The sequence below is a fragment of the Ruditapes philippinarum genome, unplaced genomic scaffold, assembly GCF_026571515.1.
Source record: "Ruditapes philippinarum isolate M1 unplaced genomic scaffold, ASM2657151v2 ctg7767_1_1_1_1, whole genome shotgun sequence".
Taxonomy (NCBI): Eukaryota; Metazoa; Mollusca; class Bivalvia; order Venerida; family Veneridae; genus Ruditapes; species Ruditapes philippinarum.
The window spans coordinates 1-26,447 of record NW_026860563.1 but is presented as its reverse complement, the minus strand read 5'-3'; the positions used below and the strand labels follow the sequence as shown (position 1 = coordinate 26,447).

At 32.1% G+C, this 26,447-nt stretch overlaps 2 protein-coding genes across 2 annotated transcripts; both read right to left on the bottom strand.

The window, feature by feature from the left end:
- Nucleotides 1-806: 806 nt before the first annotated feature.
- LOC132760622 (cyclin N-terminal domain-containing protein 1-like) lies at nucleotides 807-15,055 on the bottom strand. Its single transcript, XM_060752632.1, has 7 exons — nucleotides 14,834-15,055; nucleotides 8,326-8,429; nucleotides 4,080-4,248; nucleotides 3,524-3,686; nucleotides 3,026-3,170; nucleotides 1,956-2,052; nucleotides 807-1,285 (listed from the first exon to the last, which is right to left on the bottom strand). Exons 1-7 carry the CDS (start codon nucleotides 14,996-14,998, stop codon nucleotides 1,184-1,186), a joined length of 945 nt encoding a protein of 314 aa, XP_060608615.1. The 5' UTR covers nucleotides 14,999-15,055; the 3' UTR covers nucleotides 807-1,183.
- Nucleotides 15,056-21,299: 6,244 nt separating this feature from the next.
- Nucleotides 21,300-24,700, bottom strand: LOC132760623 (uncharacterized; the record flags this gene model as incomplete). The annotated part of the gene is made up of 2 exons (XM_060752633.1): nucleotides 21,300-21,550; nucleotides 24,572-24,700. Coding segments are annotated over 2 exons (380 nt in total), but the record flags the coding sequence as incomplete, so codon positions are not given.
- Nucleotides 24,701-26,447: the final 1,747 nt, after the last annotated feature.

The following is a 26,447-nucleotide window of genomic DNA, read 5'->3' as shown; positions in this document are numbered from 1 at the left end:
AGTTTGACCATACTCAATTATTACTCTTTGAACTCTTTAACACTGAGTTAAATAACCAATCCTTATTACCTGATCTATTAAGTTTACAGTTATATCAAAACCCCTTTTACCAGATCTATATATAGACACAGATTAAGACTGTACAAACACAGTTATATCAAAACCCTTTTTACCAGATCTATATATAGACACAGATTAAGACTGTACAAACACAGTTATATCAAAACCCTTTTTACCAGATCTATAAATAGATACAGACTGTACAAATCCTGATTACTTGGTCTATATATAGATACAAGTTAAGACTGAACAGAAATAAACATCACAGATATCTTATTATCTAACAAACACATACTATATTATATTTATCTTATCCAAACTACAACATGTTAAAGGCTAATTCCTAAAAGGTAAAAAAAATAATTTTCAAGATGCTCATACTATCTTTAAAAATTGTTCATTCGACACTTCAAGCCAAATCTATAGTTGAATGTTAATATTTTTTTCCCTGTCACACATAAAGTAAACTTAAATTTTAAATAATTACAATCAATGGTGTTACATTTCAATATAGCATTATGATTTTTATATATATACATGTTCTTATTATAAACATTTGCCATCACTGTTTCTATTTTTATAGGTCTGACTCCTATTAAGTCCTGAAACTATGCGCAATCTTATCCTAAAAATATTTTAACATTTGTCCTAAGGTAAAGTTAAATTATTCTAACCTTGCACATATTGTATGAAACTTATAAAATTAAGTTTTTCTAAAATAAAAAAATATAACATGGTCACGAAATCTCAAAAATAACAATTAACAAAACCCCGACGTTCCAACAAAAGAATTATAAATACACAATATTTTTTTGTTTTTCATACATAAAATCAAAATCTCATACATTTAGTTTGAACAAGACTTATATGGTAATGTTACTTGTCATGAAATGTACATTTCACACTCATGTATTACAGTAGAAATTATTTAAAAATTTACTGTCATATTTGAATATATAGATGGTACATAAATAAAGTCTTCTTAATGGTTGTTGAATCAGATGAGTAATTCCATATTAAGGATGCTGGAATTGAAAAATAAACACAATAGTTTGGCTACTATCACTTTCACTTTAAGGCCAAACACCTATACCACTCCTACAGTCACTTGTATCCATGGTGATTAATCTTCACTACTTTCCATCAATGTCTTCAGAATAACAGATGCAAAATCTGAAATATCTTCAGCTGGTATTTTAGTGATCCTGCTAACACTAACCATTATCTGAAATATATAACTAAGTGTTATAATCTGACAGTCTTATTCTTGTAGAAACACTGGATTGTTTTGGGTTTGAACAGAAGTAAGATATGTTGTACATTTGTATGCTTTAAAATGACTTCATTTATTAAAAAAAAATGGAAACTGAAAATATAAGTTTCTGTTATTGTTTTTTTTTTTTTTTTTTTTTTTTTTTGAGATATGATATAAATGTAAATGATATATATGCAAGAAAGAAAATGAGCACTGCTCAGGCTCACTAATAGGAGTATCCTGCTCTCAGCTTAAAATTGTCAGAGACACATTAGCATGAGCATTCTTAAACATTTAGAATCTACCCTCTCATCAGATATTCGGTATGAAATAGGCAGTCGGTTGAAGATTGTTCAATAATGATTCTTCCCCTTATTGCAAACAAAAGATCAGGAAGTATGACAGTATTCAAGCTAAAGACCAGTTAAAGTTTGGTCAAATTGAACATTTTCCTTACCTCAAAATTCTGAAGAAAAAAAGCACTGAAGAGATATGGTGAAAGAAATAAGCAGGCAAAAGTATTAGAACAGGCTGATCTAACTTTACAAAAGTGTACAAACACAGCAGGGAATATATTGGTGGTATATACCTGTCTATATTGTCCAAAACATTCAAATATGTTACACTCACAAATTTTTACCTTTTCATGAGAATTTCTGTCAATGATGTAGGCTGCAGCGGTTATCAAGGTGACCATTAGTAACATCTTGTCTGCCCTTACACTTGCGAAACATTCCCTGAATAAATAAATGGTTATATATACATCCCATGAGCATAATAAATATCAATAATGATATAAACATTCCATCCTTGAATATATTGGATATATAAACTCCCTGAACAACTAATATGGTTATATAAACATGCCGTGCACAAATAACAATGGTAATATAAACATGCCCTGAACATTTCAAATGGTTATATCAACAGAATCTGAACATGATAAATGGTTATCTATAGATATCTTTAAGCATTCCCTGTATAAAATAGTTATTCATAGATATGTATTATGATTTTTTTCTGATAATGAATTGTTTGCCCTGTATGAAAAATTTCTGATGATATAATGAATGTCAATTCTAAATTTCAAGATCTGCTGCTGCAAAACCCTAACCCTAATGCTGAACAGAAATAAGTCCATTTTTGCTATTCCTTGTAGATACAATGAGTTAATGAAGGAAAGTGTTGTAAAAGCTTTTGGTGTGCATATATTACAGCATGTAATTTTACCTTTAGAGACTAGCTAATATTTCCTTTATGGATCTAACCATGCTAGAGAATGCTTACAATTTTACAAATGTCCATGCTAAATTAAAATATTTGTCATTTGAAATCAAACTATTGACTTAAACAAATTTGAACCCAAGGAAGCATTATCTCAAATTGATTTGATTTAGTAAGATCAATTGTAGATTTTTTAATTTCATTTGATCAGGAAAATTTTGTGTGTACAACTTGTTTCAGACATGAGAGTGCACCTTGGTAGATTAGCAAGAACTTACTGAACTTCTGTAATCTGTCTGTATAGCTTTCTTATATAATGTATTCATAATCATGTCTTCCAGGACTTTAACACACAGGGTACAGAGGGCATTAATTAGTGATTTGAAATCAGTAATAGCAACCATATGCCCATAGAGTCTCCATTTATCAGTAACGTAAGTTAGCAACTAAATTCAGGACAATGAAGATGTCAATATAATAACATACATGTCTTTCTGTGTGACTGGGGAGCCACCTGCAGCTATCTGATGAAGTCTCGAGTAAATCTCACTATACTGTAGATACACCATATCTAACAGGTTTAATGTCACCCCGTGTAACACTTTCACCTCAAACTCACACTCTGTTTTACCTGTGACAAGAAAATGCATTTTAATGTTAAGCTACAAAATATTGAAGTGACTATATAATTTATTTGTACATCATTATTATTGAGGAGAAAAATAATGACAGATAATCAAAGCATTTTTATTGGAAACAAGAATACTAATTAAAGGTATTTTAGTAATTCAATCTTTAGTACATTAACTAACACATTATACAATTCCCTTTTGTAAAGCTAAGTGTCACACTAAGATTTTAGCTTCTGTTTACATTTCTAAAATGGTCTATAGTAAAACATGACTCTTGAACAAAGCTGCCGCCTCATGTATGCAAGGGAGACCACAAGAGATAATGAAAGAGAATGACAATTTATTTGGTTACCTAAAGCTTCTAGTATACACTCTAGATATACAAGTGGTGAGGGTCTGGAGACACAGAAATCAAGAGTTTTTAGAATACGTAGCTCTGATTGCAGGATACTCTCCGTGTTGTAACGATGTCCAGCATCAAATAAGAAACGTCTTGCCTTGTTTGGACTTAAAATCTGTGAGAACATCGAATAAAGATAAGATATCCAAAATTACTAAAGGAAAAATTCCTAATGTATGTTTTATTTGTAAATCTGATGTCATCAAGAAGAAATAAGACACATTTACAATACAGATATTCGAGGAATAATGGTGCTTTAAAATCTTAACATTACAATGCTTAAAATTTGTATAATGAACTTATGCTTTGAACTTGAAGTGTCTGTTGTAATATTTCAATAAGCTTCAAGACTGAAAAACCAAAAGAGAATCATCAACTGAATAGATAGACTCCTGGTTAATTACTGATCTCAGTTTACACTTGTGACATTACACAGTTAGTCATGATATAAGCTATAGATTTAAATGGTTTAACATAACTCATAATGGTTGTTCAACACTTAACTTACCCTATAGTGAGAGGTGAGTTTACTGGCAATTTGTATACAGGAAATGACACGTAAGACAACCTGGTTTGAGACTCGTTTCTGTATCTCCTGCCATTCCTTCATGCGAGTTTTCACAGGGTGAGTATTTACTACATGTTCATGTAGGTCCTGTACATGCTGCAGCATAAACCTGCAAGAATACAAAACAGGTCAAAGGTTCAAGTTGGAAACTCGCTTAAGTCAATCAACTTTGCAGTTATCTCAATGAAACTGCATTAAAATTTAACTTCGAATTATGTAAATGTCATATTAACAGGCAATTTAACGTTATCATAATATTTGATTCAAGAAAATTTGACACATTTACAATCAATTGGGTAATAGAAAAAAAAAGATCTTATGACAAATTATTGGGTCAAGTGAATTATTGGTTTCTGATTGAAAATATATGACATTATGTTTATCTCCCTTTATGTGGCTAATCAGGTTATTTTCACTACAAAATTACTTGATATGTAATACTGGTATATTCTGCTAACATTTGCTCCATTAGTACATGTATTATAATTTTCTTGCCTGTACGAAAAATCAGCATGGCTTTTATGAAAAACAGGACCGATTCAGGCCTGTTTTGAACCAGAATTGGCAAAATCAGGGTGAAATAGACATGGACCCTGAATTTTCAAGAAATCTCACATGGGAATTCAAGTTTTTTCTACCCTGACATTGTCATCATTTTGGTAAAAGTCAGGGTGGATATTTGCACTTTGAAAATATTTTGACACAGATTTTACTGACTTGGAGAAATATAAGCAAAATCTACCCAGATATTTCAAAGTTAGAAAATTTTCAAGAACCAGTTTCAATACAGTCTTAAAAGTTCTTCATTTCCAGCCTTTTTTTTCTTAGTTAAAGTTATTAGAAATGAATATTGTAATACACTTATAGTACAGTTTACATTGCTGTTCAGATAAAATTGATTTTTTTATTCAGAAGAAAATATATCATAATGTCTATTTCTGGAAAGTTTCAGTTGATTTATGGTAAACTCCATTTAACAAAAATTCTTTTCATTTACTGAATTATTTTTTATTATTATTTTTTTAAATTATGTAGATTATATAGATCAACATGATTTATTGTTATCTATAAAATTGATAATTGTTTCTAGTAATTGATTGTATTTATATTTAACTTATGACAAACAATTTATTATTTAATGCATAAATTGGTCAGCAATAAGTAATGTTCAAGATTTGTAGTTGTTATCCATCATCTCACAATCTGCACAGAATCTCCTACTTCTAAGGTCAGCTTTCAGTTTATATAAACAAATAACCTTCAAGCGGAACTTTTTACAGTATTTCAAAATACTTTATGTTAAACTGGGCTATCTGGCAGATGAAAATAGAGAAGTTGCCACAGATTGACCGACAGCAGTTTAAAACCCAGAGAAAATATCACACCCTGAAAATTATTTCCAGCATGGTCATTTTCTTTAGAAAGATTGGAGGCTTTATTTGTGATTTTAATTCAAATAAATCAACTTACAATTATATATTAATACATAAATGAGTTTTGATAATTACATAGAAAATGAGATTTAAGAATTCAACTACCCCAGCTATACAGAACTTTCTTGGAAAATTTATTGTGAAACTTATAAATAACATGGAGCATAATAGATGTGTTAAACTTTGTTATTCAATTTGAAAAAATGGAGGGAAATAAGCAGCCAATTGTAACAGATAAATGGTAAGTTATAATTGAATTACAGTTCTTAATATTTTTAATTTTTCATAAAATTATGAATTCTGTAAGCTCAGTATTCTGAAAAGATTTTAAATAAATTTCCAGGAAACCTGTTTTAAAATATGGAGGGAAAATGAAATCATTCTTAATTTTTCTAAATAAACTATACATTTTGATCATTCCATTTTAGAAAAAAAAACTGAAGTCTTGAAATGTAATAAAAATTATGACATGATTGCATTTTTTTTCCTACTCCCAAAATTTAGGTTGAAGCCAAATATTTCAGTAACATGTGAGAAGAAGAAAATGGTGTAGTTGGAACAAAAGAATACAATAGAAGAAATATTACTGGTAATTTTTAATTTTTTCATTTGCTATCAAAATCAGTTTCAGTTTTAATTATTAAAAGTATTCATTCCTGTAAATTTTATGGAATTAATGACTTCATGAAGTCAGTACATATATGTTTATAATGCTGTAGCTTCTTTAAAATGATTTCATCAATAATTTGTTATTGCAATTGATGAAATATTATACCTTTAAAACTACACTGTATGGACATATTTCTCTATATTAAGGTGTAACATTTTCTTTTAGATTAATATATAAATTGAAAGTTGTCTATAGCATATTCCTACACTGCTTTCTTATGTTTACAGATTGTGTAGTCCAGATACTCATAATACTGCAGTAGTGTGGAATTATGTAATACAGTGTGCAGCTACCTAGTGGAAATATCAAACACAAATGACTTTTGAAATGTATTTAATTGTATGAAAATCAAATACAGATAAGTGAAAAAAAAATCTCAATTATTATTTTGTCAAATATCAAAAAGAACAGGAATCTGGGTGGATTTTTATTTTAATTTCAGGGTGGGATTTGCCAAATTTTGGTGCGGGATAATAACAGGAGGAAAAAAGTCTGGTCTGACTTTTTAAACAGAAATCAGGGTGAATTATGGCTCATTTAAATATTTCAAATTAATCCCACCCTGAAATTGCTCTTAATTTAACTAGAAGTAAATCTATTTTTAGAAACCTATGTGAGTGAAAATTCTGCCCTGGATTTCCATTTCAGGGTGGTATTTTTTCTGGCTCATTTAAATATTTCGTTGAATCCACCCTGAAAACACTATGTATTGTATACTAAAAAATCTAAAAATAGATTTCTGTCTTCTCTATAGTCAACTGAATAGCTTAAAAAACCTGGCTGGGAATAAATTTCTGATCCCATGTCAAATCAGGGTGTAGTCAGGGTAGGCATTTTCGTACAGGTGATAAAAACCCTTAAGAGAAGATCAAACAGAAATGTTATCATTTAAGAAACAGTACACATCTCTGACTGCCCCCTGGCACTACAAGGACAGACCAGTCAAAGACTGACATATGGACATTGTTTTGGGCAGTGGTTTGGAGGTCATTATTATGCTACACAACCTGAGGTGACGTGTATTATTTCTTTTTTATATCACACTCTAATACTAGTGATGTTGCGATTGTCGCAAGTCGCCGATAATCAGTAACTGTTATGTAAAACAACAATAATCAATTCGAAAAAATTTGTTCCGCGACGTCGTCGAAAATGTTAAAAGTATCAAAGGGAATTAATTCCGACAGTAATTTCTTTTAGGAACACCTCGCCGATCGCAAAAAATTCATCTCAAGAGACAATTTGTAGTTGAACAGGATCAATATTTGATGTAAACAATAGTAATATAATGTGATGTGAATGTTATTATTTGACATCCATTGAAAAATAAAATCTATTTCGTAAAATTATAACGATATAAGGTTAAAACTGTGTTGAAAAGTGCTAAATGAAATTCATGTTTCTGATTATAATCAAGTGCCTTGGGAAGAAATGTTACTTCTTTTTAACGCGACTTTATTCGAAAAGTTATCGATTATGTCCCATCCAACTGAACCGATGATCAATTGGGACAAATTCCATCTGATTTCCATCACTATCTAAATTAAATATACCACATTCTATCATGCTACTGTCTATATTATCAGTGAGATAAACTTATCTATCTCCAGTCATTAAGTCACATGATGACGTCACATGTTTAGCAGCAAAACAAAACTGCATATAGATACTATTTTATCGGGGAAAAAGAAGAATGAAACCATTTAATTATTAAAAGCTCGCCAAGATACACTTTCTCTTACAGGATAAACCTTCTCGACATCCCGACATCAACCATGTATTTTCTATATATGTAATTGCTTTTACAACGTGAAAATTACTTTTAGCATTAACTAAAACAATTCAAGTTAAAGTACTGAAATTGAAAAGCTTTCAGCATTCTACTATTTGATTTGACATCCACATAAAATGTATAAACAGTCACCCACCTCTTAATCTTAAAAAGTCTGATAAAAAGTCATAGCAACTGCTCAGATATTCACTTCGTTTTTGTCAAACACTATAAATTTTCAGGCCTGGTATCACTAACATAGAACAAATTTATGTAACATATAATAAAGGTATAATATATCAATATATTTACCTATCAAACAAGTCCAGGCTAAGATATTTGACTTCACTTGACATCTTCATCCGATCACAAGTTAAGAACAAAAATTGTACACTCTCTTGAATGATAGAGGAACCCTGAAAATATAGAACACATTATTAATCAATACAAACTGTTAACAAAAACAAAAAAATAAAAATAATAAACAAACAGTCTATAAAAATCTGTTCTTTCATTGAACACATTTTTTAATATATAAAAAAACAAACATTGTTTTTAAAAAAATGATAGGAAAAGACTGTTATGATCAAAATGATTTTCAGTCCTAGTGGTCCAACTAAGCACTTAAAGTCTGACAGCAAAAACTAGTACATGTAGAAATTTTTTCCAGCTAGTAGACATTGGCAATTTTGTGAATTCTTTTAAATCAGTACTCTGGAAACAATTAACTCTTAGCACGCTAAGTAACCAATTATGTGTTGTGTAACAGAACACTGTGTAATTATTTGTAACATTTATGATTTTTATATGCATTTGATTTGCATGACTAGATTGAAAATAAAGCTTTGTTAAATGATAATCTGTTATATTTATCAATATATTATACTCTGTCCAATATATTAAAGTTTTCAGCAAATACCAAACTGTTAACAAATGCACAATTTTTGGGGTAAAATGTCAGTTTTTTGTAAATAAAACCACAAATTTTTGGAATCTAGACATATCTCCTTTGTTTTTTATTCTAAAACACCTCAAAACAGTCATAAACATGTCTATAAACTTGTGTCTAACTATGCAAAGCAGCAGTACAGTTAATTTTATAGTCTTTCAAGGTGTGATAGCGCTCAAAACATGGGTATGCGCACATAGGTTTTTCACATTCTGCACAAAAATACTGGGTTTGGTGGCGTTTGACTGTTCTATTACTACACACTTCACAATCTGGACTAGACCTTCTACCACCACCAATCATTTTAGGATTCAACCTAGGAAAATGTCTCCCTGCCAGTCTCATTGGAGGATTAGATACTGGGCGGCGGAATGGCCTGGTCTGCACATCATACCCGTCCAACAAACCTGTGATGATTTCGAGACGGAATTTTTCAGATTTTACACGCTTATTCACATTGATTGGCAGTTCTTTGTAAATGATTTTAGCATTAACAACTGACACTTCAAGTAAATTACACAAGAACAGCTTCTTCCACCATTTTAACATCTTATGTAAAGTAACACAGTACTGGGTTTGTTGGTCGGCAAGATCTACCCCACCCATAAAATGAGTATATAGCTGAATGGATTTGGGATGATCAACTTCCCGAACATAGTCTGCATGAAATCTTGATCTAACTCGTTTGGTAAAAGTGGATCCATTATGCACTGTTGACAAGACATGAACTAGTCTTTTGTCATGCCAAGTTATATATAGTTTACGACCATCTCGGTGATTTAGTGGGGGGTCACCTTTGTTCAGCTTGGCTGCGTTTTGACCTGAAAATACAGAAAAAATCAAGAAATATTATTTTCTTTGTATAAAATTCATTGTTTTATAGGTTATCAAATGTTTTACTTTTCTGTGCTTGTAAAATGACAAATAAATACAAAATTTTACTTCCGTTGTGTAAATAGGAGAGATTTACCAGTGGCCAATATTCTAAAAATAGAATTGCTGATAAGCACTGACCATAGCAACCGTTGCTGGTCGTACATCCTCTTTGTACTACCTAGTCATTTACATAAGAAAACTATGGTGTGTATGTCTATTAAGAAATAAATATGAGCTTTGTTTCAATAAAGTAGAGTTTTTGATGCTAAAGCATCATTAGTCCCCGAATAGAAAAATGATTGTATTATCATAAATTTAAGAAAATATCAGTTAAATGGTCCATGAATAAAGAAAAGATTAACAATATGTTGAGTAACTATTTATTTACAATAAAGACATTATATGTGAAACAAACTTGCTTAGAAATATTGTCAAGAAACTGTTATCATTTTTTAAATCAGCAAAAATAACATACACTTAATTCATCGTAAACTTAATTCATCGCGAATAAAACAGGTGATTGAAAATAATTAAAGTAAAGCATTAACATTAAGCTTGCAAAGTGACTGGGAAAATATAGGCTATTATGTTTAATTATTGTATAAAACGATGCAATTCTATTGTACTTTTAAAGATACTGACTACAAAATTATATAAACAAAACAATCTTTCTTATCTCATATTTCCTATTTATTTATTTTTTATTGAAAATAAATAAAACTGTAGGGAAAAGAAATCTTCAAACAGTTATAAAAACTGTCGGCAAAAGAAATATTCGATCGAACAATTATAAAGACATTGTTAGATATTTGTTATAATATGTGGCCTTAAAAAAAGTTATAATTAGTTAACTACATCAAATATATAATGCCTAGCTTATAAGTATGATAAAGTTTTAGAGGTGTACTTGTATTCTGAAATAAATTCACGGAGGTCATTATCATATCTACCTGATTCCAGATTTTTTTCCAACCACAGATGTGACACATGACTATTTTGAGTAATTATGTTGCCTTTTCTTTTTTATATTGGCTGCTGTAAACATGTTTAATTGGGGATTTTGTCAACTTTTTAAATAAATTAAATTTATCCCAAACATTTTCAAATATCACCTGTTGGTCAAACACCATTTTAACAGTCAATCTTTTGAAATATAAAGTCAATTCAGCTCAAATTGACTATGAAAATATGAGCATAATGTCACTTTAACTTGCTTAATACTTAAAGCTGAACATGAACTAAGCATAAAGTTTTAAATTATATTTATGTTAACAACACTCAGTTTTGGGTCTTAAGCATACATTTAACAATGGCTAAAATATAATACCCTTGAATCATAAAACATATTTACATTGACAAGGTGAAAAAGGGGAAAATGAAAATGAAACAAAACTGAGCAATTAGCAGGCATATTTCACATAAAAATGATAATTCATAGAACACATGTAGCGAGTTGTTTCAAGATTGATATAGACATAAAAATTAAAGTACATGTAGATGTTTAGCAAAAATTTAACCCTTTATAACATCACACTTATTTTATATATAAAATATATCAATACTATTTAGAAAATAGTTTTGTATTTTTTTCTTCATTTTGAATATTACAAAAAAAATATGTTCAGATAATTCTGATCTTTAAAACTTTGCCCCAGGAACATCATCTTATGTTAACTTGACAGAAAATGCTACCAATGTTTGTACGACCTTCTAAGATTGTGTGTATACGTAGTCCACACAGCAGTTATCAGTGACGTGGTGGTAAATCTCTCCTATAAGAGGCATATTCTCAACACAAAGTATACATGAATTCGGACGCAAATTTTCGGCTAAAAATTTACAGAGATGTAAATAGATCACATTTTGCCACTTATCTTGCAAAAGATTTAGACTTTTCATTGTGTAATTAAATATAAAGAAGAATTATGCTATATAAGTCCATTTTTTAGATATTACCTCCCTCGGGACCCCAACTCTGTTCACTCGGAGTGTGCCACATGCTCCCGTTTGATTGTCTGCCAAGTCCTCAAACAGGGCTGGGCTGGTAAAATAATTGTCACAATATACATGATGTCCCAAATTTAGTAGTGGGTCACACAATGTCATAACAATCTGATGGGTAGCACCTCTAGCCTGTTGATCATGTGTGTGTTTCCCAGTATATAACATCCAATTCCAAACATAGCCAGATTTTGCATCAGCTAATGTCCAAACTTTCAGACCCCATTTGTGGGGCTTGTTAGGTATATATTGGAGTAATTTAGTCCGCCCTTTATATGGCACAAGAGTTTCATCGATAGAAACCTCACGTTTTGGTTTATATGCCTGTTTCCATTTGTTTACAAGCATGGAAGACAGGCGTGATATTTTATATCCCGGATCATAGTTTGGACTGTCACGTGGAGGCTCGGCAGAATTATCACAAGCATGCACAAATGCATAAAATCTGTCTCTAGTCATATAAGATGTTATTCTTTTCAAGTTGATTAGATCATTGGTAGACCAATACATGTCATAATTTGGAAGTCTCACTAATCCCTGGTACAATATGATGGCTAGAAAAACTTTCATCTCGGGCATGTCCACAGGTGTCCATGATCGAAACCGTGAATACATAGGTAAGTTTTCAATTCCCCCTTTTGTTACTAAATACTGTTCATAATATAAATTTGTTTGTTCAACCAACAATTCAAGAACTTCATTGTCCACAAATTTACTGAATATTTCGTAGGGAGAACTTTCGTCATCAATATTAGTTGGTCCAGAATCTACATTGAAATTACGAAGCCAGTCATGATCATATGCCTCGAAGAACACACAGGGCTCGAATTTAACTTTTTTGGCCACTAGCAATTTTTTGCTAGTGGACAAATTTTTAACTAGCAAAAACTGAATTCAACTAGCACTTTTTACGACAATGATTTTTTAATTCCAAAATTGTTTAAAATTGTAATTTATTTGGACGAGTTCGAACTGCCCGGGGTACGAATCAGCAACGTAACTTTCTACTCAAAAACTTGATTTAGGGGACAGGGATTCTTATCAAATGTCAATCTACATGTAAAAAAATAATAATGCAATACTTTCGTCATACCGACGATGTCTGGTCTGGATTATGCGCACAACAATCGGCGCAAAATATTTTGGCAACATTTCCATCGTCATCGTGTTCGTTCGTAAGACTGACATGACTGACGTGCAGTTCTTTCTCCCAATTTTTAACCATTTTAACTGAAGGTCTCATTGACTTTCTTTTGATAGACTGTGAATCATCTTCTGTACTCAGAGTATTGTTATCGGAAGACACATTTGCTTCAATAAGTGGGAAGAAGTTCGTTATTTTTCGTTTAGACATTTTATTCCGATCACGCTTGATTTACACGGACAAAATGACATTTGGACTGGTTTAAATTTGTGTACTTTTTTAAGCGAGGTTAAGGTATAGAAAATGTAAACCAGACAGCAAGTGCGCGCATGGTTTATAACTCGGCTTCCTGCGAATATTACGCCCCATTTATATTTCGGATTTTCCTGACAAGCGTATTCCATTTTTTCTTCAACTCGCAAAAAATTGCGAGTAGTCATGAATCTAACTCGCAAAATCATTTTTCAACTAGCATTTTGCGAGTTTGCGAGTGTTAAATTCGAGCCCTGACACATCCCTTTCTTCACGATCAATTTCATTTAAAATGTCTCGAAGATCTTCATCCCCTAACTCAACGTTTTCTAAATCATTTATTTCGTCATATTCTGCATTTATTACGTCTATAGGGTCAAATCCCTCGAATTCCTCGTCATCACTATCGCTCGTAATAATGTCTCTAAATTCATTGTTCGACATAATTGAAACAAACTCCAAAAATCGTTCAAAAATGCCTCAAAACGTGACAATAAACTTATTTCATGGAGGCTGCCATTTTATCTAAGCCTTCTGGTAGTAGTCGTACTGCGCATGTGTATTGGAAAACCACTATACTAAGAATAGAAAATATTGTAAAGAGGTACCCCACAGGGCGGATTTTTCCGCCATTCGCGAGACAATACTTAAGTGCTGACGGCGGATCGGCCCGCCACTAGCACGGTAAGAGTTAATAAATAACTATCTCTTGCACACAGTAAATAAATTTCCGGCATGCTGGAGGTTTCAAAAAGCTTGCTGTTGTTAAAAAACTTAAAGAGTTCACTTAAAAAATAGTATGTGACTGATAAAAGAACAGCACCCCTGTAAATATCCCATGTGTTGCTAAAGGTTTATCATTCAATCTGTCTGCAAAGCCTAGACTTGGTAATGAGAAATGGATACTATTTTTAACAATAACATAGTAACAATCTATCTACCAATGTAGCTCTTATAAGTATGGTTGGATATCATATGATTTGGTGATCTTAGTATTAACATGTCGCTGACCTAAGTCCTTATTGGAACCTACATTTAAGTGATTAAGTTGGCTGCTGAAATATGCATTTTGATGTCAATAAACAAAGACTGTTCCCTAGTCAAGGCAGAACAATATCATTATACTAACTCATCAAAGAAATGTTAAGCATACCCTGACTGAATTATACGGGGAAGACAAAGACCGGGCCCGCGAAGCGGGTCCGGGCGTTGGCTTGCCCGGCTATAGACTACACGTGTATATTTAAAAGAAAATCAAATAAAAAACAATTAAAAAATATATAGAATTCTATACCTATCTTTGAAATTTTCAGTGTCAGTTCTAGTCGGGCGCCGCCATTTACAATGTAACTCAATGATAATAGGCGGGGTATTCCGATAACGGAACAAATCTCAACTTTTCGGATAAATAATAAACGTCGAGTGTTCCAAGTGAAAACGGAAGCGGTGCATGTAATACCGAATGATACCTTTAAAACGGAAAGAATGAAAGGATTTTTTAACGACTTCCCCGTGCATAGGCTTTGCCTAATTTCATATTAGTTAGAAATGCAGTAGAAATTAGATATCCTATCAGATTTTTATTTCATAAATATCACCTGAACTGCCTTAGCATTCTCCAATGCCTCCGAGTTTTTATCAGCAAGTAGAACCATCCAGTCTTCAAGCATTTCTGTTGTTGCACCACAAAGTTGATTGTTGAATAATGGCTCTGGTGGCGTCCCAAATAATGCTGTAGGTCTTAAAGCGGTCACCTTTTCCATTATCTTGTAATGACTGATGGCGGGTAAAGGGAAGTTACTCTGTACGATAACCTATGAAATAATGTTTTATCATTATCATTAATTCAAACTCGTAACTGTTGTTTATTCGAGACAGAAATAAATAATAAATTAATATGCTTGTTTGTTTCTTTTAATAAATACTGATTTATAACTGTACTTAATGGATAAATACCTGATTACGATCTGTCACTTGCGTCGTCTGAAATACAAAACGGTGAATATACACATTTCTCTCAGAGTATTTGATCCTAAAACTGGAGGTTGAGCACCACTAAATGCTCTCCAAAGTTATTAATAAAAATACGAATTTTTCAAAATATCAACATCCATAATATTATGTACTTCTAGAGATTAACGTTTCTTTAAATAAAAGTAAACAAATACTAAGAATCAGAAATTGATATTAAGGAGCTTGATTACCAAAGAATCAAATATGCCACAATCCAGAGGAAAAATAAGAGGTTTCAACATCAATATATACAGTAAAATAATTATTGCATCACCCAGCATCCACACACTTCAATTTTGGTAGGCATTAAACACAGACAGCAATTTACTTGAGCTATTTATAATTTTATATAATATATTTTAAGGTGACTTACAGGTCCAATGGGCCGGTGTGTTTATCTAAATTAAGTTGTGTATTTTTGTGTATGTATATACGTATAAGTATAACACATGTCACTATAGTAAAGAATTTACTTACTTACTTATAATAGGCAAATATGGCTGTTCATTCATGAAAGTATTATCTTAATTTATTAGATAAGTATTCGTTTCAATTATCTACAGTTTAAATGTCTAAACAAAGGTTTACTAACAATTTGTTTCTGAATGGAATTTGTCACTAGCAACTTCACAAGACCATCCTTCAAATGTGTGTGTCAAATTGTACTCTAGAGCTGGACAATCAGTATCATCTTATTTTTCATTATTGATATACACATCTATCACACAAATAAGGAAGACGAAAGTTCAATACACTGAGTAATTCATTAGTATTAGACACTGGACACATCATGCACCAAATGGTAACATAACTCTAGCATGCACCGACATACTTCAAGCACCATCTTACCATGTTATAAGGGCTTGGCAGAAGAAAAAATGTGGTTTTAAACAATATAACAAGTGTTCACAAATATTATAATGAAAATTAATTGCTGAACCACAGGCTTTAATTAGAAGTTTGCCATTAAGATCAACTAGAACTACCACTAAATGTGATTAATACCCCCGCAAGACTGCTTCGGAAATAAGGAAGTTACTAGTAACAGAATACCTTGTAAAAGAATTGAAATACAGTTAGGGCTGTGGGCAATAAAAGATAGTTGTTGCTCTTGTATGTTGCATTTCCTTTTCACTGTGGTTGACCATTGATGACGTTTTATTGAATTACTCTGTAATAAGTCCAGAAAGAGTTACGCTTCTTGAGCAAGTGCACTTCCTCTCATTGCGCTTGACCATTGTTACGCTCCCTTCGCAGCTTTCTGAATACACTCCCGTTACTTAAGTGAGCGATAGTGGAACATTCGACCGATGCGCAGGAGAGTAGACCATTGTATGAAGTTGTATTGAATTCCAACTAGTTTTCAAGTTATGCACTGGACAAAAAAATAACAAAGGGCAATAACTATGATGTAAATAGTCCAAATAAAGTTATGGTTCTTGTGCACTGCACTTCCTCTTATTGTGCTTGACCATTGTATGAAGTTGTATTGAATTCCAACCAGTACTTTTCAAGTTATGCTCCGGACAAGGAAAAGTATGGAAGAACACATGTCACTATAGTAAAGAATTTACTTACTTACTTATAATAGGCAAATATGGCTGTTCATTCATGAAAGTATTATCTTAATTTATTAGATAAGTATTCGTTTCAATTATCTACAGTTTAAATGTCTAAACAAAGGTTTACTAACAATTTGTTTCTGAATGGAATTTGTCACTAGCAACTTCACAAGACCATCCTTCAAATGTGTGTGTCAAATTGTACTCTAGAGCTGGACAATCAGTATCATCTTATTTTTCATTATTGATATACACATCTATCACACAAATAAGGAAGACGAAAGTTCAATACACTGAGTAATTCATTAGTATTAGACACTGGACACATCATGCACCAAATGGTAACATAACTCTAGCATGCACCGACATACTTCAAACACCATCTTACCATGTTATAAGGGCTTGGCAGAAGAAAAAATGTGGTTTTAAACAATATAACAAGTGTTCACAAATATTATAATGAAAATTAATTGCTGAACCACAGGCTTTAATTAGAAGTTTGCCATTAAGATCAACTAGAACTACCACTAAATGTGATTAATACCCCCGCAAGACTGCTTCGGAAATAAGGAAGTTACTAGTAACAGAATACCTTGTAAAAGAATTGAAATACAGTTAGGGCTGTGGGCATAAAAGATAGTTGTTGCTCTTGTATGTTGCATTTCCTTTTCACTGTGGTTGACCATTGATGACGTTTTATTGAATTACTCTGTAATAAGTCCAGAAAGAGTTACGCTTCTTGAGCAAGTGCACTTCCTCTCATTGCGCTTGACCATTGTTACGCTCCCTTCGCAGCTTTCTGAATACACTCCCGTTACTTAAGTGAGCGATAGTGGAACATTCGACCGATGCGCAGGAGAGTAGACCATTGTATGAAGTTGTATTGAATTCCAACTAGTTTTCAAGTTATGCACTGGACAAAAAAATAACAAAGGGCAATAACTATGATGTAAATAGTCCAAATAAAGTTATGGTTCTTGTGCACTGCACTTCCTCTTATTGTGCTTGACCATTGTATGAAGTTGTATTGAATTCCAACCAGTACTTTTCAAGTTATGCTCCGGACAAGGAAAAGTATGGAAGAACAATTTAACTCTGTAATTTGTCAAAATGGAGTTATGGTTCTTGTGCACTGCACATCCTCTAAATGTGCATGACCATTGTATTAAGTTGTATTGAATTCCAACAAGTAGTTTTTAAGTTATGCTCCGGACAAGGAAAAGTAACAAAGGGCAATAACTCTGTAATTAGTCAAAATGGAGTTATGATTATTAAGCACTGCAATTCCTCTCAACGTGCTTGATAATTGTATGAAGTTGTATTGAATTCTAACAATTAGTCCAGACAAAAAAAGCAATAGAAAAGTAACAAAGGGCAATAACTCTGTAATTACTTTAGTTATGGTTCTTATGCACTGCACTGCTTATTCTTATTGTGCTTGACCATTGTATGAAGTTGTTTTGAATTCCAACCAGTAGATTTCAAGTTATGCTCCGGACAAGGAAAAGTAACAAAGAGCAATAACTCTGTAATTAGTAAAAATGGAGTTATGGTTCTTGTGCAATGTACTTCCTCTCAATGTGCTTGATCATTGTATGAAGTTGTATTGAATTCCAACCTTTAGTCTTCAAGTTATGCTCGGACAGAAAAAAGCAACAGAAAAGAAACAAAGGGCAATAACTCTGTAATTAATTTAGATATAGTTATGGTTCTTGCACACTGCACTTTCTTTTATTGTTCTTGATCATTGTATGAAGTTGTCTTGAATTCCAACCAGAAGTCTTCAAGTTATGCTCCGGACAATGTGACTCATATACCCCCCCCCCCCCCCCCACTTCGTTTCAGGGGGGGGGAGGGGGGGTGTATAATAACTTTGAGTATTTGTGGCAAAACTTTAGATGTCATTCACAGTAGATATTTGGTGGCAGATGATCATTACTACAACAAATACTGTAGCTAAATTAAAACCACAACAAGTACAGACACAAGCTGGATATTTTCCTATATTAAAAGAAGTCTATTTAAGTATTGTTTCAACCAAATATGCTTTGGTCAAAATATTTTTAGTTTCAACAAAAACCTTTCATAATGTTGGATTTTTTATTTCCTTTTTAAACACTGTATACACTATTTACAAAATATATACTTGTATCATGAAAAACAAAGATTTATTCATTTTAACTGGAGTACAAAACCTGATTATTGTCATTACAATATGAAATAGCTTTTTTAATATATAGATACATGTATATATAAATGATACCACATCTTCAAGAACTGTCACAAGTTGTTGTTTCTAATTATACTATCACGAAACAAGTCTAGATAATGAAAATAATATGGCATGTTTATAGTTACTTCAATTTCTATAAATAGAAACCTATCAACTTTTCTCAAATGAAATTTTTTATAAACAACACCATAACTGTTTAATATCATACATTATACATGAATAAGAATTTAAATAAAAAATATATGCAGAGATCTTGCCGAGGACGCGATTTTGAGCCATTGGCGCTACAAAAATGAGAATGGCGCAGAAAAATCGGCAGCAAAGGGCGCATTTAGGTCAATGTTTACTTATTTTCCCAAGACCCATACTTTGGTCAAAATGGCCCATCATTTTCAGACCAAGTGGGTCCAGGGCCAAGTACTTTCAAATTCTCGGCAGATCTCTGTATATGTCACAGCAAACACACAACTATTTGCACACTTTTTGTTAAATTAGAACAAAATAAGAGAAATTCTACATACAAACATCACATCAAAAGTAAGAGTTCATTATGTCACAGGAAAAACAAATTACAAGAAATTGTCACAAACCAGAAATTCCACCAACGATTATAGGTTAAACCTCTCAGAAATATCACGTGCCCTATGCACAGTAGAGTATTCATATATTACTTACATAATGGAAACAAACTACCAAAGGTCATTATTTTGCACAAAAAATTAAACCACTAAGCACTGATGATGTGCTCTAGGGCACTTGGTGATATTGCTATGAACAATTTGTTGAATTCAGTTGAGAGATAGTGTTTTGTTTTTTGTTCTTATTCTTTCTATCAAAACCTGGGTCTCTATTAGTACAAAGCACTGTGATTGCTCCGGGACTTGTTTAGTTCAAAGAAAGTTTTGGTTTTTAAATTTTCGAAAATTCCTGCCTAAAAAAATTGGACTTTAAATCTAAAACCCTTTTTTTTTTTTCAGAAACTTGATTAAAAAAGGAAAAATTCCCCCTTTAAAAATGGGAAATTTGTTTTAAAATCAAAATTTTAAAATATTAAAGAAAACCACTGTTCATTTTGGTTGTACTTTGCCCCTTAATAAAAAAATTTCATTGGGGTTTTAAGGGGTTAAAATTTAAAAGAAATAAAAATTAATCCCCCTGTGAATATAAAGTTTAAAAACATTGAAAATATAGTGGCCGTGTGATGTGTGTCATGTGTATCAATTTAAAATACCAGAAAAATTTTTATGTTATCTCAGGAAAAAATAATACTTTTATATCTCACAAGATTTATTTACTATATAGAGCCTTATATGCTATATCATTATGTCACATGGCAACATCACTTGGAGGTTTACTCACATTGCTAAACTGCCCTCAGGTGGATACAGGGTAAGGGTTGTAGTTATGTCTACTTTAAATATTGATTTGTTTGTTACATTAAAATATTTGTCACAATTTACTGAGGGTGATAGAACAAAATGTTCACACAAAATAATGTCCACTTCGGCTAATGCCTCTGTTCACAACATTTACTTCTGGTAGACAATAAAATCTAGTACTCTCAGTAAGATGTGAGGATATTGAATTAATAAAGATTTAATACTAAATTTATTGGATGAGTTGAACAAAATCATATTATTATCATGCAAGCCTCTGGCAAGCATGATATTGGTTTTCTCAACCAGTTCAATAAATTTATTATTGAATCTACACAAATATAATATTATATTTATCACATACTCTAAGATAAGAATGGTTTATAGTGTAACGCATATATCAGTGCATTTAATTTAAATGCGATCTTTGTATATAATGCAAATGATAGCATGTCAGTGTTATTTCACTAGTGTAATATTGTTTTTTATTAAATGGGTTTAATATTGTTTTTATTAAATGGGTTAAATATTGTTTTTTATCAAATGGGTTTATTACACACTCACACTATGGTCTATGTGATAATTTTATATTGTTAGGTATACATAAAACTGTATCAGAAATTTCATACACAATTGTACTTGGTGATACAACATTCAAGTGAAAAAAATTCTCAAAAGTCATGGTACCAGTTAAAATGTGCAAAATAACCCACAGATATACAAACAATCTTATCAAATAGTTTTAAATTATTTCTTTAATATAAGTCACCACCTATCACTGATAATAAGATCACAACATGGAACAGATATAGAAATATAGGTGTAGAAGATAAGAGAAACAGAATGAACACAGATCTAGGTGAAAATGTCACACATAAAGTCACATGTTCTCTTTATCTCTAACAATAAACCTTGACAACGAGTTCTCCTGTGAACAGGTCATTTTCTTATCCAAGTCTTTGATTTGCTTTCTCTGTACAAGTTTAGCTGGAGAGTTCATATCGATGGTACGTGTTGATAATGGGGAGCGAGTATTCTCTTTAGTATTTCCGGCATTTTTCACTGGGAACAACTCTTTTGGCTGAGCTGCTTTTGGTTTTTTCTTCTTCAGTCTGACCTTATCTGTCATATCTAAAATAGACAAAAAAAATCTGTCACTACATGTATATACATACAGATAACACGAACATAGAAACTTATATGAGCCACATCATGACAAAACCAACATAGTGCGTTTGCGACCAGCATGGATCCAGACCAGCCTGCGCGTCCGCACAGTCTGATCAGGATCCATGCTGTTCGCTATCAGTTTCTCTACTTGTAATAGAGTTGGTAAGCGGACAGCATGGATCCTGATCAGACTGCATGGATGCGCAGGCTGGTCTACATCCATGCTTGTCTCAAACGCACTATGTTGGTTTTGTCGTGATGCGGCTCATATATGTATTACACTCTATATATTCATTGGTAATTGTTCAGTGTTTTATTCAAGCAAAAACATGTAGCTTATAAGAACCACCAACCTTCCAATTAGAGCCAACAGATAGAAGGCTTTCTGATATAGCAAATATAGAACTTCTTATAATATACAATAATAATACAATATATAAATGGTGGATATTCACAAAATTCTGAATGTAACATTTCATCGATACTTTTAGAAATAGCCAAGGCTTTCTTCCTTTAATTTTGAAGGGGCCAGGGCCTTTTATGATTCGTGAAAGTGCCATTATTCTTGAAATTATGAAACAAAAAACACAATAGTTGAAATTACTTGGAATATTATAGGGTATTAAAAGATGACACTGCTGAATAAACTATGAAATTTTGTTGTTTTAATACTTTTTGTAACAATCCTTAAGTAATGTCTTTATATGTACTTTAATCCCTGGAAGAACCCGGAGTTTAACAGCTAGCAACTGACAAATTTTTTTTATGAGAATACCACCACTGGTAAGAATTATGACATCTCAGCCTAGAGAGCACTGTTGTATTTAACTAGCCAGACATGTTATAACACAAACACCCAGGACAACTCCCATTGTTTATAATACAGGGACTGCGTTCAGGGCGAAAACTTCACAGTAAATATTCTCACTTCGCCCTATATGATCAGAAAAGCGAAATTCTAGTCACCCTAAAATCTCTATGAAATGTCTGACATGTATATTTCTCCACCTGGAGGCAGATTTAATTGTGTAATCTGACGTAATTAGCACACGCTCTGAAGCGTGGCCATAGCGACATTTGGAATTCACACTTGGAAATCCACATCGCTAAAAATAGCGCATTGATTATACGGTAAATTAAAGCTATGAAAGACCCTGATATGAATGCAGTAGATGATAAAAAGCTAGCTAATTGATAATTAAGTTACCTCAAACGTATATTTGTTTCTTATTTACAATATCCCTGTATGTCGTTTTGTTTGATTTACAACATTCCCTAAAAGTTCTGTTTGATTTACAATTTCCCCTATATGTCTTGTTTGATTTACAATATCCCCTATATTTTTTGTTTGATTTACAATATCCCCTATATGTTTTGTTTGATTAACAATATCCCCTATATGTCTTGTTTGATTTACAATATCCCCTATATGTTTTGTTTGATTTACAATATCCCCTATATGTTTTGTTTGATTTACAATATCCCCTATATGTTTTGTTTGATTTACAATTACCCATATATGTTTTGTTAGATTTACAATATCCCCTATATGTTTTGTTTGATTTACAATTTCCCCTATATGTTTTGTTTGATTTACAATATCCCATATATGTTTTGTTTGATTTACAATATCCCCTATATGTTTTGTTTGATTTACAATATCCCCTGTATGTTTTGTTTGATTTACAATATCCCCTATATGTTTTGTTTGATTTACAATATCCCCTATATGTTTTGTTTGATTTACAATATCCCCTATATGTTTTGTTTGATTTACAATTACCCATATATGTTTTGTTAGATTTACAATATCCCCTATATGTTTTGTTTGATTAACAATTTCCCCTATATGTCTTGTTTGATTTACAATATCCCCTATATTTTTTGTTTGATTTACAATATCCCCTATATGTTTTGTTTGATTTACAATATCCCCTATATGTTTTGTTTGATTTACAATATCCCCTATATGTTTTGTTTGATTTACAATATCCCCTATATGTTTTGTTTGATTTACAATTACCCATATATGTTTTGTCAGATTTACAATATCCCATATACGTTTGTTATCACCATTACATTTATGATAGTAATATTCATCATTAAAACTGATGTAAATTGATAGAATTTGGATAATATTATTGAAATTAAAGAATTTTTCTTCTTATTTAATTGCATTTAAAAGTTAGCGTCAGAAACTGTTGAACCTAAAAAAAATAATATAAAAATGTTGTGTTGATATAAAGCAAATGCTTAAATAAATTTTATTGAGCAACTAGCACTTCATTAAATATCATCATAGTGATTTCAAATACACATTGTGTGGCGGCATGGCCGAGTGGTTAACACGTCAGACTAGTAATCTAATGATCGCTAGCCGCATGGGTTCAAACCCCGTCAGGGGCAAGTTGTTGTTTCATTGAGCAAGAAACTTTACACACATTGCTCAGTACTGGTTGGTTCCAGGAACGGATTCGAAAGTGTGTCTATAAGCTTATAGCTTCCTACACAATCGAACTAAAATAAATTCTGTATAAACCAAATACACATTTGTTTATTTTCCGTGCGATATACATGTAATTTTTATATGCATGTACATATAAAGGGTAAACGTTCACAGTTTCATTTAAAACAGGAAGATATGAAATAGACTGCCTGTTTTCCATACAGATTTTTTTAAACAGATTCAAAAAATTTAAATAGCTATTTAAACACTCCTGAAACATTTTAAAGCAATTCTTTTTTATTTATTTGGTTATGGGGAAAAGTAGCTGGCAATGAAGCCCTGCAGTAATCAAAGTTACCTGCAAATTTTCTTCTGAAATTTGGAAATTATAGCAAACAAATTAATTTAGTATTTAAAAATATATGTTTTTTACCAAGGGCATCATCTGTTCATCAGGTACCAATCGAGTTGACTCGCAGTTTTGGAAAGTCTTCGAGTGAGAATAGTCCTCAATACCTGTTATGTTTAATAAACACCTAATGTATCAGGTAAGTGTTGTACATGAGAATCATCTTCACATTCACACAGTGGATCTTTCTCTGTTTCATCATCATGATCTACTTTATCTTCTACAGACATTTCAACATTCACCTTCTGTACTGGAACTGAAATACAGAAGTAAATCCAAAGCGAGTTATAAAACTTCATCTTTTATGATTTACATTAATTTTTGACTTGCAACAACAGTTTCAGCATGTAACCACTTTTCACTCTTACAAAGTTGTGATCAATGTCTATTCTAGGATGCCTGATTGTTGGATTTTGCCCTTTTTAGGTTTCAGGATAAACAAATTTGGTAAAAAACATATGCCTGAAATCCTCCAACTGGGAAAATCAATTAACCCCTTTTTCAAAAAGGGGTAAAAATTTTTAAGTTGGGCCATTTTTTAACTAGAATAAACCCCGAAACCAAAGGGAGGTAACTATAACATACATTTAAAAAAAAATTGTTGAACAAGTTGAGAGGTACAATTTTGTTGTCAATTAAAAGTAAATATTTTTATTCAAAGAATATCATTGGTTGAATGTTTTGGAAAAATCATGTCGTAGAAAAGAATAAACTGGCGCTGATCGAGGAACATTTGAAGAAGATGCAGAGTAACATTACTTGGCACAAAGGCCTTGTTTTTTTTTTAAATAACTGCATTTGTCTTTTAAAGTGAGGGGGGGAAATTCGCCCTTTTTTTTATTTTTACAACTGACATGTGGTGATTGATCATGAAGAGGTGGTAAAAATTAGCAAAGTAAATTGAAATTATTTAAATTTGTTTCCTTTTACACCTTGTCATCTTTGAAACTTGAAAACTACAAAACTATAACTTGAATAAAAAAGAAACCAGAATGACAATTATAAAGTGTTGGATGGATTTTCTGTTTAATTGGTTTTCTCTTTCAAAGGTATGTCCTCCTAAGCACTCCAAGGTCCATTATGAAGACAGAATATATAGCGAAGTGTACTCAAAATGGATTTAAAAACATTAATATACGGTATTGTATATTGATAGTAGAAAAAATGTTTCTCAAAATTATTACCATTTAACACGGACCCTCAGGGCTTTTCAGGTTTCCAAAAAATTTGGAGTCAAGATGATTGCCCAAGGGGCATCAGAACCCAGAGTGGTTTAGGTTTGTTTGACTTTCCAAACCCACTTTTACCCCTACCCGCTGTGGGTTAGAATCCTGAAGGACTTTTTGATTCTTTAGCATGTGAGGGAAGCTATTTCCAGGCCTAGATTACGGAACATCGGTGGTTTCTACTCAGGTGGCCACTTCGTGCCTCTGAAATTATGCACGGGGGCACCTAGATCTTCCCTCCAAACCAGTAAACGCTGGAACGTCCCATAATGACCAAAACTTGAGGTGGGACATAAAACCCAATCAAACAAACAAACAGAGACTTTTAAAATCTCCGACCACTTTAAGTCACATGATATAGGTAAAGAAGGGAAAAAGCATTCATTTTTGGAAATATAAAACCAAAATCAAAAGGAGCAAAAATTACTCCCCAAACTTCCTTAATAAAGAAGCCCTGTAAAGTAGGATGACCACAAAAACCTCACAGACTTGACACCACAGAGCACTCTCCGTGGGGGAAGAAATGACAGGGGAGGTGAAAAATCATTAGTGTCTTCAACATTATAATCAACATGCCACTTGGCCTTTAATATATAAAAAATCTAGAAATGTGTCATCATACCACGTGCCCCTTGCATGCAACAGCCAAAATTTCAGATGTTTTATAAATTGAGTTCCAAATTTGTTTGCCACAAAGTATTTTTTTCCATTTTAAAGGGTTCAAAGCCCCCTTAAAAAATTCTTTTCAATTGTTGACCACAGACCATTTTCCTACAA